Raw genomic sequence first — 13,121 nt, forward strand, 5'->3', positions numbered from 1 at the left:
GGATGCAATATCATCCGACGAGGGGAGTCCACCAGGTGAACCGTAAGTAAACGTTTCGTAAATAATATCGGTAAGTAACTGTGAATATTTATGTGGTGTGGAGAAAACATTTAGGATATAGGACTTAAATTATTGATTGTCCGTTTTTTTGAAGAATTTAATGATTTCTTTTAAAACGGAAACGTAAATCACACATTCAAAAAAGTCTTGATGAAAAATAAAACAAGAATAAAACGCATAAATGATTTATTTTTGTTTAATTCCGTTCTCTGTATAAAAAAGATATATAGTTCATTCAGATATCATTATGTAATTTTTTTTTCCAACGAGTATTACTTGTATTAGCGGTTTGTTCGTACAGAAACGTGAAAAATGCATGTTTTCTGTTCAACGTGATCGTTGTACTAGACATTGATTTATATATAGCAGAAATAACGAATATGCTATTCGTACAAAAATGACTTATGTACATTTTCATTTTGTGTTACATGATTAGTATACAATTATTATCGTTTCTGCCGTTGTAGTTATCATTACAATTATTATTCTTAATGCTACATTAATATTAATAAAATTACTACAGTGAGTTTGCAGATTAAGTAAAAAAAAACATCGGTAAAATAATTACATATACCTACAAGTGAAAATAAAATAAATCTAAAAAAAGTATTAAACACACTTTGGACGGTAGACATTTCGATTAATACTGTAAACTTATAAAAAAAAAAAAAGAGGGAACGAAATATATAAGTTTATCTGTAGTAAAGATAGCTTTGTACATGGAAACTCTAGTTATATTACATAAAATGCTCTTTTATGCTCCACCGTGAAAATGCATTTAATTGGAATAACGACACAATGACAATGATAATTATATATCACATTCTAGTCAGAAAATGCTAATTATATAATATAACCAGTTAATTATTTTTCTTATTCGCACAATAAACGCTTGCGAAATGCAAAAATAAAAATCATTTATTTGCTATTGTAATTGCACTTTAAGGAAATTTTGATATACCGGCTATCATATCATGCAAAATTGCGAGAAATACATTAAGAAATAATATGGAATAACAATCTCGTGAATGTTATATAGTGAAACAAGCTCCAAAAAAGCTAACCAAAACTCAGATTTAGTTTTACAAAATGTAATTGCAATTTCTGAGCATTTGTTTTAGTTTAAATTTATAGTAAGTGTTCACGTAAAGTATTACAAAAAAATGTATGCTCGAAAACTATTAGAGATAGCGACAAAATATTTTTTTAGTGTTTCAAAGAACATTAGGCCTCTTTATGGTATTGCTGTCAAACCCTCCAGGAGAGACATCACATACACAAATAATCTCTAAATAATATTAACAATTGGACTTGTAATTAAAATTTTAAGCATTTAACAGATAGTATCGTTATACAGATCTCATATCAAATTCAAAAGTTCGTTTTTCTGAATCTTAACCAGCTTTTTGGATTCTATTTCTATGATTCATTTCTGTGTCCCCGACACAAAATTATAACATATATAAAAGGATAATAGTTGAATGGAGCAAAAGAGACTTTATCCTTATCAAAGATGTATATATAATATTTTAGATTAAGTTACTGTTACTTCTCTCTAACGCATACATATCTAATATGATGCATTTCAGTTTTAGATCATTTTTAGATAAACCACTCTTTCTTTTTCTGGACTTGATGGCCGGTGGCAGAGTTTACGACCGCTGAATCCGGATCCAGAGCAATTTCAGCACCCTTGTCTTCCTGCGTCAAGTATTCGCCTTTATGCCTAGACATATACCTGCCTATAAGAATCGCCATGATTACAAGTGCAATCAGAATAACCGCTAGCACGCTTCCCAGAATAGCTGTGTCAGTCTCGTTGTACGCCGCTCTCACTTTCTCCTCATCCACGTCGGGCGGTGGTCGCGTCTCTACGATATCTGGTGGATGCGTAATCGGCTCGACCCCGCAGAAGTCTTCGGTCAAAGAAGTACCGAGTGAACGCACATTTATAGGTCCGTTCTCTTGGAAGAGCAGCTTTAGCGGATATATGTCGTCAAATTCAACCCTCGATATGCAGCCCGCGAATCCCTCCGTCATAGATTCGTTCCTGCCAATGTACATGTACTGGATATTGTTGAATTGCGCGTCCGCGGAATTCTTTATGTTAAAATTAAACTCCTTTGGCTCATAATTATCGATCTGCATTATCAAAGTGGCGCCTGAATTCTTCCTGCCGATCCTGACATCGTGATACTGCCCCAAACCAAAATGCTTGAACGGGAATATGACCTCCTGCCGTTCGAAACCGAAGTCAAATACTACGCGTAAATGTCCGCTATTTGATACCATTATAGTCATGTATTCTCCAGAAATATTGGAGAACAGGCCCAATAGAAATCCTTTCGGATTCGTTGTCGTAAAGCCAACGCGTATTTTCTCAGCGATGGTGGAACGCCAGCTGCCCATGAAGTCATATTTTATCATCGAACTAGGTCGCATATTCACGCCAATCTCTGAAAATAGTAATTTAAATAATAATAACCGAGTTTAATAGTAACAGATTTCATTGGATATTTTGTGTTCGAAATTATCTTTTCTACTTACCGTCCGCACAAATTGGTCCCTTAAATGCGGTCCATCGGCAGTCGCACCAGTATCCATCGTATCTTTCATGGCACGTGCCATTGTTGAGGCAAGGATTACTCTCACACCTGCCGATACAATCTTCCGTAACGCCGTACAATCCGCGCCGAGCGTAACCCCTCAGGTCTTGCAACTGACCGTTGAGAAGTAGCGCTCTTAGACAACCGACGAATCCGTCCCTGTAATCGGTCGTAGCACCCACCACGAAAGCCGAGGTAAGGTGTAACGCTCGCACTGGACCCGGAGGTTCTCGCACTTCGTTCTTCAGCGCCCCGTCGATGACAATCCGGGCCTCCTTGCGATTTCTCTCCACTGACACGGAATGCCACTGATTGTCAGCCAAGTTGTAAGATGTTTGCACGCTAACGGTAAGCGGCCCTCCACCGGCCACATACTGGAAGTGTATCTGATTGCCAGTGTTTATAGAAACCTTGATGTAATCGGTGGGTCCTCTGCTATGAATTATCACAGCATCTTCGACAGTAGTTTTAAACTCGAAATAAATGTCGCCGCTGTGCCCAATATCAAAGGTCGGCAAATTGATGGTAGCATCTACTATACGGAATGTGACTACGTTCTTGAACAAATCTATAATAAGATGACCACGTGTTATATTTGTGTCGTCGATAATTAATTAATTAATAATAATGAATGTTGATTATCCATTCATTGTATGTATATTGGAATGAAAAAAAATAATAATAATAATTGAACATACCATCGCCCTCGCAAATGAGCGGACCCAACATGTAACGACCCTCTTTTTCATCGAGCGGCGTACCGGTGTCGCCGAAACGTAACTGTTTGACGGGCAGATACTCCTTCTCTGTAATATCCCCACCATCCTCTAACCACCCCTCCAGATTAGCGTCGCAGTTGCACCACTTGGTAGGATCCGCGCAATTTCCAAGTATACCGCACTCGCACTTTCGCGACCCGGGCAACGCGCCGCCCCAGTAATCCATCTTTTGATTATTCCGACTCACCCACCACGAGTTCGGTCTGAAGTAATCGCCTTGGGAAACTGGAAACGATCATAAAGATTAATAAGAGGTGAATAAAAAGGATGTCAGGGTAAAAGACGCCAGATATTTAAGACATAATTACCTGGGGAATTAAATAACCTGGAATGTTTGCACGCGTAATTTATCCTTTGTCTACAGCTTATAGATCGATTTAATAAAGCCTCTATTTGATCAAGGTCAGCGTCGTAATTAACGTCCTGTATGAAGCTGCCAGGTTCCTCGAATCCATCGACAGGAGTCGAATGCTCGTTACTATGACGTAAAACCGTCATTACGCGGCCGTCGGCGAAGAACTCGCAGGTGACAGGGAAAGGCTTCAAGGGCCCGCTCCCGTCCACGTCGATTTTAATTTCCGCACGCTGATTTACCGAATTCATATTCTTATATGCCTCGCACGATAGGGGATTTAACGCTGCATAAAATTGTAACATTGTTAACTTTAGCAGAGATATTTTATATTTTACTAACGCACGATTACTTACAGGTGTGACAAACGGCGCCGGTGTATCCAGTATTGGCACAATCGCAGGAGAACTCGTCAGAATTTTGACGGCAAACACCGAAGTGCTTGCAAGGATTCGGATTGCAGCGATCCACCATCTGACAAGTGTCGAAGACAACCTCGTTCTTACAGCAGTACTCCTCTTCCTTCCAGTCGGTCGGCAATTTATAATTCCCATCGATACTTATCATTCTCATACAGCCAACAAAGCCATAATTGCTCCCTGCTCCGATTACACCGCCGATCAAATAATGCGATCCGGTTAACATATCCAGGAGACGCTCCGTTTTCATCGGGCGCCCATCAACATTTAAAACGAGTGAATTTTTGGCGATCGTCAAGATTACTTGATGCCATTTCCCATCGTTGAACTTTTCGTAAAAATTGTCCAAACTCGCGAACGGGTACTCCTTCGTTTGTATGTCGACCTTCAATTTACCTTCTTCCAGATATAACTGCATATTAAAAATACACAAATAAATTTAATTACGCTTTATTTACGAATAGCATTAAACGCTGTGCTCGAACAATTATAATGAAAATGTGCACAACCTTGACGAAGCCCGGAGTCGTGAACTGATGGTGAAGAATTATTCCTCTCTCCTCGTATGTTCGAAATGCGAGAGAAACATTCATAGACGGTACACCCTCGTAGCCTCTCAGCCTGGCAAAAGATCCGGGAGTTAAAAACGTGACGGGTATTATCGGAGGTTCCGGACAGGTGTAGATCGTATTGATCTTGTAGTATCGCAAATTCTCGTCGTATATCGTTTCCTTCAGCTCGTGAATTATATTCGTTGCATTTAAATAAAAGTTCTCTATACAACCGGTGAAGTTTTGATTCACCACTAAACCATCCTGTTTGTTAGGCACACCGCCGATGTAGAGCTAGAAGGAGCATTCATTCAAGTTAGTCCAAATGCGTTCATGTAACTGATCGACTAAGTACCATATTGCTTTACGTTAATTAAAAAGAAAAAGTCACCTCTCGATTTAAATCCAGTCGATGAAACTCTCCTTTTATTCTACCTTTAATCAGTACTCTGTCGACAGAGAAGGAAATATTTTTCCGATTGCGTGAAATTAAAACGTCGTGCCACATGTTATCGTCCAGAAGGCTACCGACGGATAAACTCGTCATAATACCGGATCCGAGATCGATATTGAGTAACATCCTGTTGTCGCGCAATTGCAAGGCTATATAATCACCCTGCGTGCCGCGGGAGTACATTAACACGCCATCGGCGTTGTTCGTCTTAAATCGGAAACGTATAAAATGTCTATCAGTCTCGATAGGCTCTCTGAGTAAATCTAGCCGTACGAGGGAGGATCCGTTAAAGGAAACAACGTCGGACACTGAAATGTAAAACGATAGATTTGTCATCTTACAAACTGATGTACCGTCTCACACAAAACAAACGCATATAATTATTGTCTTATACCGTAGTCGCATCCGTAAAGTTCGACCCTCAGTGATATCCTGTCTCGCCATCGTGTTGGATTTATTCTAATCCATTGCGCGATTATCGGCACTTCAAACTTATTAAGTTTTATTCTGTCTCCGTCTACATTACCTTTAAACATCTGTAGAAAGAAAGGAGAGATGAGAACGTTTAGGGTGCCTGCTGTTATTATAAATCGATATTCCCTGTTTGCTACCTCAGTGTCAGTCAGTAATTAATCGCCGCGACAATCGTGCAGAATTTAACCCTTCGTAGTCACACATGGGTCCATTGGGCACACACTCATTTGGATCTAAATATCAGCTAAATACCTAGCTTGAAATAGGGCTTGGTCCGCCATCTAAAAGAGTTTGAAGTATCTTCTATAGGTAGAGATTATCGTTAATCATGTACTCGTTCACGATTTCTTTTTCAACATGTTGCCATTTGATTTCTCACAAAACCGCAATTTTATATTCTAGAATGTTCAAGGTATGTTCCAGAATTATTTGAACCCGATCGGACCGATACCATTAAAATGACAACCATTCAAAATCGACTGAGTCGATATGACCCAGTATGACTAACACCGGATTCTAGAAAAGTGTGACTACGAAGAATTAAATAAATTGCGTGCATGCTGTAAGTCAAAAGTAAATACTTATACGAACAGTAGCTATCAGAAATAGAGAACTGTTCGCCAAACAGTTAATTTAGATATACTGAAAATCATGTCACATTAAAAGAATTATAAAAGTTAATTTAATTGCACGATTTATATTGCGCGCACTCAGGCAAAGATCACTCGCTTATGTCACAAGTTTTTAATAAATGCTGTAAATGCAACGAATGTTACCCAACCACCGTTAATTGCATAAGTATGTACGTTAGTATAGGCAAATTGTTAGTGACAAAAGACACGGCAATATCAAGAGCTGACGTATGATGACAATAAGAGCTATGGATATGGTGCCATTATGGACAAAATTCTAGAAAAGCAAAATATTGCTTCTTTCTTATGAATTATATAAATTCCTTTTCTATGATTTTCATGTATAACATCCACAAGTGGATAATCTCTTTTTTAGATATAAACGAATAGTCTATATTAAATATTGAATAGCCGAGTACTAAAACCATTTATCAATTCTATCATCAAATCTGTCATATTCAAGTTCTATTGTTGAGAAAAGATGTTTGACGAAACAAAAGATGCATTTGACAATACAAATGCAAATGCAATACGGAGGCGATATTGCATTTGTAATCCAAATATGCGACTCTAAGAGCTCTAAGCTCATTAAAAGCCTCTTCCACATTATCACAATGACACCATAATTTATTTTTAATTTTCAAACCCCAATAGCGATTATTAGAACAGAAGATTCCAAATAGTATCTTTTAAAATGTACGAGAAGTTTTTAAAGAAACTCATTTCGTTAATAAAATTTCTACAATATTTCTACGAAAGATCAATGATTAAGAAAATAATATTATCAGCTTATCGTCAGTGTATACGTAGAAGAGCAAAAAGATTATTGAAATTAAATTTATATGCATTCGTTTTTATCGCAATACATCTTCCTAGAAAATTTTACAAATATCTAAACAAAAAACTTTACATTATGATTTAATATTGTAACAAAATATATATTTTAATATTTGTGTATGTGTCTTTGCGTACGTGTTACGTGTTTGTGCGTGTGTTTGTGTGTTGTGCGAAAGAATCACCCTGTATATACGTGAGAGTAGAAAAATTGTGGACTCTATCCTTGAAATTCAATACCTCATCTACACCATCCTGGCTTTCATAACTGGCCCAAGCTTGACCATCATCAGAATATTGGATAATATATTCTGTCACGTATTCATTAGTGTGTGCCCGCCCTCGCGTAGCAATGCTGCGGATCTCATATCTGTCCCCCAGCTCCATAGTAAGATGTTGATTGTAACTGCTAAGTTCTGGTGACCACGCGGAATCTCCTGTAAAGCCCAGCTCCATGTCCATGTGTAAGAGGAGAAAAGTAGAAGCAAACCATGCAATTGGATGTAGGAAATAATGAAAGGATCATGAATTTAATTTAATTTATTTCGTGATGACTTTTGCCAGTCAATCTATTTTAGTTATAAATCTGTATTTCTGAATATATAAGATTCATTTAAGTCTTACATTCAGCTATCGTATGAATTTTTATTTAATATATGTTATTTTGCATCCCAATGCATGTTTATATGTTAGAAAAAAATAATGTAACATTTAGCGAAATAAGTATTTAATTTAAATAACGAAAACAAAAATGATTGGTGCAAAGCATTGCCCAAGTGAAAGTATGTGTAAAACACATTAAGATACTTACCAGTAACAAACCTGAACATATCGCTCATAATATAAAGTTTTGTAAAATATTTTATTAACTATTCTACATATTTACACAGATTGCTACGGATTACTACGTTATTTTCTACAAGCATGCATAAGCAAGCTTCGTGTTAAATCAGTTTTATACATATTTATTAATCATACCAAGCCTTACCGTCGTTAAATTATTATTAGAAGCAAAAGTATCAAAAGCCAGAGTAGAAAATCAACGGCACCGAGAAAGAACGAGCTTACCTTCGCATGGCCATCTTCTTCCTTAAAATCCACATAATCCAGTCCGTTGGTACCGTAGCCAATACGATATTCCATAACATATTCGTTCTGCGACGATCGTCCCTGAGTTGCCACAGCTGTGATGTTCATCACTTGGCCCAAGTCGATTATTAAATACTGACCGAAATCAGAGCTGCTAGCCGTCCATGCGTTTCCGCCTACACCACAACATTTATGCATGCATGCAACTCAAAGTAAACGTAGGAGAGCGCTTATGAATAATGGGGATAGAACATAGCCAAATAATCAAACTTAATCCTGACAATACTTTGCTTTTATACTCAGAGTTTTAATTCATGTGATTGTACCAAACTTATATGTTGCAAACTCAAATCTTTTAGACTGCAATAGGATGCAAAAGTTCTTCCGAAGATTTCTCAGGCATTACATAACAATTCTTGTGTGAAAAGATGAAGTCGTTTGCCAAGATAGCATTCGTTAACATAAATATAAATTACGTATATATATACATATATGTATAGACACTCGGAATTAACACGTTGAATTACGCTTCTCTTTTTACATTTCAATGATAGAAAACTTTAATCGCGTTTCTCGAGATTTGTTATGCTTACTCTATACAAAGATTAAGAAACAATAAAATCCTTATTTTGCAATTTGACTGTATCGTAATATTTTACGTATAGAAAATTATTCACAGTCCACATAAGGTAATTAAAGAAATTGTAAAGTATTACTTAGTGCTTTATTATTTTAATTGAAGTAATATACAATTTATAATATCCATCCTCTTGACATATTAAGAAACAAACATTACTTTTCACGTATTGCAATATCTTACGAATCTTATAAAATAAAACTATGGCTGTTCGTATTTTGCAAAATATTGGATCGTGTATTGAGGATCTATCGGAAAGAGTGGAACTGCGTGGGCTACAAGTTTATCGTAATTCATTATCTCAAACGGGGTATTACGCAATCGTAATGAATTATCGTTTTCTTGCAACGCTACGGCAACGCAATGCCGTGAATCGAGCAAGGTCTCTTCGAATAACCAATCTTGCTTGATTCCGTTGACGTGCAAAACTGTATCGGTTGTGATCGAATCTTCGCTTAATTTCGAATTCGTCCGAAAATCTATACTCCCTAGGTCAACGAAAACCCCCACGCCAAGCGCTTTAACGTAGCTCTCTTTTAATGCCCAATGTCTGAAAAACATGGACATTTGCTCCGCTCCCGATTTGCCTGAACCTCTGATCTCATCCCATTCAGCCGCAGAGAAATGTTTGTTCATCAGACGAAAGAACTCGGAGATGTTTTTACCCTCGTTATATTCTAATGTCATAACATCTACACCTATTTTCACGTTTTTAATCTCGCCCGCTAACACCGTGTAAGAACCTTGATGAGAAACATTAAAGTTCACAAGGGTGGAATTATCTTTTAATACGGGTCTGTTGTGCTCGTCTCTGACGAAAGTGATTTTATCATACGGAAGACCGGCATACTCGTTAACGAACTTTCTCATTAATAATCTGCCCACGAGGGAAGCTCGGACATCCTTACGAAACACAAATCTCTTTAGCCTTTCCTTCTCGTCGCTTTGTATACAAGAAGTCGCGTGCTCAAACTCCCGCTCGCTCGGATTCCACTCTTTCCAATTGAATGCCCAACGAACGGCTGACGACATTCTAACGATATTGGCACTAAGCATAACGTTCAAATCGCTTATAGTTTGCACATCCCACGCACTCTTTGGCTGGTCTAGGATCACAGGTAGTATATTGTTAAATTATATGTCTCTGATTATAAAAGCAATGCTTTTCGAAATATCTCGTTTGAGATACTCTCCAGGCTACTTGCTAGGATCCACCTGAAGCAAATATAAATTTATTATATACTATCGTTCGTTTTGCTTTCAATCCAAGAGATTTTTATAAGTACTTCCACTTAAAGTGCTACATGATAAAGACGAAGACAAACGAGACGAAAGAATATAAAGTGATTGAGCGATGAATCATCGTCGCGAGCACGTATAGGCTCACCTAATTCTCATAATTGAGCGCGCAACGGCGGGCAGTGTCCGCTGAACACGTAATTAAATTTCTTGACTTTTACCGGAATTTTCATTTTGAAAAACAACGCATAGTAGTAGCAGAATCATTTGTAACTATTATTAATGCAAACAAAAGCAAATATAGTGCACAATATAGATAACGACAGACCTCATAGGAGTAGAGAGCAAGCAACAGACTACTGCTAATATCATATAACTATATGTCATATATAAAGTATACAGATGTACAATAATTAACGTCCAATAAGTGAAACGAAACCTAAAGGAATTAAGATAAGGATTAAGTAGTCAAACGTTTCATTCCTCACCATTTAGCCTAGCGTTGTTCGGTCCTCTTTCCGGCAAGGAAGTCGTCGCTGTTAGTTGAGCTCTATCCAAAAGAGGAAAGATGCATTCGTCGTCATCTAGGACAAAATTGTAAAAATACCTTATTAAAATATTTGATAAATTATGTATAGAAATGCGAGAATTATAAAATATTCTCCTGGCAAAGTGCACGTTGCAGCAAGCAAAACTCTTTTGGATTTACTAAGCGAGCGCACAATCATTATAAAATTATTTTGATGTGGTTGTTAAATTTGAATAATTAAAATAAAACCAAGTACGTAAAATATTGTTCAAAGATAGATTTTGTAGTAAAATTAACATTTTTATTTCCACCGAAATAAAATATATATATATATTAATATCTAGTATTATTGATTCTCTCAATGTACATTGTCGCTTTGTATAATACATATATAAAAAAATAAATTGAGATGAAGTAATTCAGTAATCTCAAAAAGTACGTTTGCCAGGAGATTCAAGCCATTTCAAGCAGAATATTGCAGCAGATTGGCATCAAGTGCATCCGCATTAAGCTTGTGCTTTGCCAATGGAGCCCACCGACATAATCTAGCAAATTGCCAGCAAAAATCGAGCAGACTCCGTAATTTCAATCGGAGCAGACCGTTTAAATGGAACACGTCGGATTCTACTCGGTTTCCGCAGGCAATCCACCGTCGCGCTCTGCTGACAGATTCCCGTTGCATTTCTACCGTCACTCTACTGTCAAAATTTGTGACAGGCACTTCGTAAAATCTAAATTCGACAGGTTTGACCATCCGGGGACAAAATGCATTGCAGAGAGAAGTAATGGATGAGAAATAACGTGACAACGATAACTGCCAGACACGAAATGTGTGTAAAACTCATTTTAAACGATCTGTAATTCGCATCCAACTTTAGGCAGAGATATCCGACGGGTTTCTATCTATAATTTTTTTCACATTTTCACGTGCGTGTGTGCTCAGCGTATATCTTATGCATGGGTGTACTCCGGATTCGGAATGTCTCGTATTACACGGCGCACCGATCTGCAAATAGAACACACTTTGTGAATCGCAAGTAAAACGAATTACAGATAAGATCTCAAGATGAACCTGATTATATGTTCGTGTATGACGTACGCAGGTTGCGTTTACGCCGTTTACGCGTCTCGCACTCGCGCTCACGCGCGCCATGTTATCCCGAGATGGGCTGGGTCGTGCCAAGAAGTGTTACGGGGTTACGGGTTCGTGTGCACTATACCGCACTGTGCGGCACCACGGCGGTTTCAATGCGTGTCAGAGGTTTTACTTACAGGCGTGCGCGAGCGAGCCCGCCGCTACGGCGAATGCGTACACGAGACACCCGAGAGCGATCATCGTACCATCGCAACCTTGCGCTTGGAAAACGTCTCTAGTCTCTGTCCCAGCGCGAGATTCTCGAGCCCCGAGAAAAACGAGACGCGTGCCTGGTGCCACTCGCACTCGCGCTGGATTTTTCCCCTGTGTAGATTTTCCGTCGACTTTCCTTTCGAGGGCACGCTCCTACGATCGGTGGCACGCCGATGACGCGGATCAACAACGACGAGGAATGACGCAGAATGACGTGACGCGGGGATGAATGCCGCGCTGTGCCGCGCCTCGTGCCGCGGCCGTTTGCCGACTTTGCCGTTAGTGCCGTTACCCGTTGCCGTTTCCCCCGTCCCCGTTTCGGGCGTTTCGTTTCCAATTCCCAATGTATCGAATTAGTCACTCGACGCGCCGCGTAGACGCGCCCGATCTGTTACCTCTTGCGGATATAACTGTGACGGTAACACATATAATCGTCATTCGGCAATCATGTATTTGATGACATTACCAACAAGGTACTGTTATAGACAGTCGGTATTATATTGTAATATATATAATTAATATTAATAATTTTAAAAAATATGTATATCGCAGCGTGTAATTCGTTTTTTTTGCAAAATTCCAGAAACCAGGATATTGTGGAATAAATAAAAATTACACAATTTTACCAGTGATTTTGCTAAATCCTAGATTCTGTGAGGGAAATTGCGAGTTAAAATTTTATTAATTTATATTTATAAATATGTTATAAATTATATTTATATTTATATTAATAAAATTTTTATTTATTCCACAATGTCCCGGTTTTTTGAAATCCCTGCGACTATATAATTTAAAAAATTGTAAATAAAATAAATAATAAAAAACTAAAAAATGTACAATGGAAAGAAGAATCGGCGGTGGTGGTGGAGGATTTTTGCAAGTTGGCTCACTTATATATATATATATATATATATAAAATTAATTGTATTCTTGCGACAATCTCAGGCAGCTTCATTCACCACTTCGTATCGTTGTTATAGACATAGCACATGCAGGAAGAAGAGCAACAGCCTAGATATTGTATCGTAACGCCTACCTTGCATAAAATGTAATTAACATAAAAATTTTAAACATAAAAATTAGCTGTTTGTCTCATAAATTCTATATATAATAATATC

At 37.8% G+C, this 13,121-nt stretch overlaps 2 protein-coding genes across 5 annotated transcripts; both read right to left on the bottom strand.

The window, feature by feature from the left end:
* Window positions 1-229: 229 nt before the first annotated feature.
* Nrx-iv (neurexin-4) lies at window positions 230-12,304 on the bottom strand. 4 transcript variants are annotated; one of them, XM_077402279.1, is made up of 11 exons: window positions 11,928-12,304; window positions 10,615-10,710; window positions 7,402-7,598; window positions 5,616-5,757; window positions 5,159-5,529; window positions 4,726-5,061; window positions 4,154-4,628; window positions 3,754-4,083; window positions 3,365-3,670; window positions 2,608-3,234; window positions 230-2,516 (listed from the first exon to the last, which is right to left on the bottom strand). In XM_077402279.1, the coding sequence occupies exons 1-11, from the start codon at window positions 11,989-11,991 to the stop codon at window positions 1,663-1,665; spliced, it is 3,798 nt and encodes a 1,265-aa protein (XP_077258405.1). In that variant the 5' UTR covers window positions 11,992-12,304; the 3' UTR covers window positions 230-1,662. The 4 variants fall into 4 exon arrangements, with proteins under 4 accessions (XP_077258405.1, XP_077258404.1, XP_077258406.1 ...); XM_077402278.1 differs by lacking the exon at window positions 7,402-7,598 and adding an exon at window positions 8,230-8,426 and having other exon boundaries at window positions 11,928-12,303; XM_077402280.1 differs by lacking the exon at window positions 11,928-12,304 and having other exon boundaries at window positions 10,615-10,704.
* LOC143895262 (L-aminoadipate-semialdehyde dehydrogenase-phosphopantetheinyl transferase) lies at window positions 8,961-11,971 on the bottom strand. The gene is made up of 3 exons (XM_077402288.1): window positions 11,928-11,971; window positions 10,615-10,710; window positions 8,961-10,102 (listed from the first exon to the last, which is right to left on the bottom strand). Exon 3 carries the CDS (start codon window positions 9,941-9,943, stop codon window positions 9,089-9,091), a length of 855 nt encoding a protein of 284 aa, XP_077258414.1. The 5' UTR covers window positions 9,944-10,102; window positions 10,615-10,710; window positions 11,928-11,971; the 3' UTR covers window positions 8,961-9,088.
* Window positions 12,305-13,121: the final 817 nt, after the last annotated feature.

Source organism: Temnothorax americanus, unplaced genomic scaffold (genome assembly GCF_048541705.1).
Source record: "Temnothorax americanus isolate GAGA-0224 unplaced genomic scaffold, ASM4854170v1 Scaffold15, whole genome shotgun sequence".
Lineage (NCBI taxonomy): Eukaryota > Metazoa > Arthropoda > Insecta > Hymenoptera > Formicidae > Temnothorax > Temnothorax americanus.

What these genes read in the sequence shown, in the direction of transcription:
- LOC143895262 (XM_077402288.1), bottom strand. Translation starts at nt 9,943, where the DNA reads ATGCTTAGTGCCAATATCGTTAGAATGTCGTCAGCCGTTCGTTGGGCA.
- Nrx-iv (XM_077402279.1), bottom strand. Translation starts at nt 11,991, where the DNA reads ATGATCGCTCTCGGGTGTCTCGTGTACGCATTCGCCGTAGCGGCGGGC. An exon ending in CGACTCCGGGCTTCGTCAAG is followed by an intron (nt 4,629 to 4,725) that starts GTTGTGCACATT and finishes TTTAATATGCAG; the next exon opens with TTATATCTGGAAGAAGGTAA. An exon ending in CGGCGCCGTTTGTCACACCT is followed by an intron (nt 4,084 to 4,153) that starts GTAAGTAATCGT and finishes AATTTTATGCAG; the next exon opens with CGTTAAATCCCCTATCGTGC.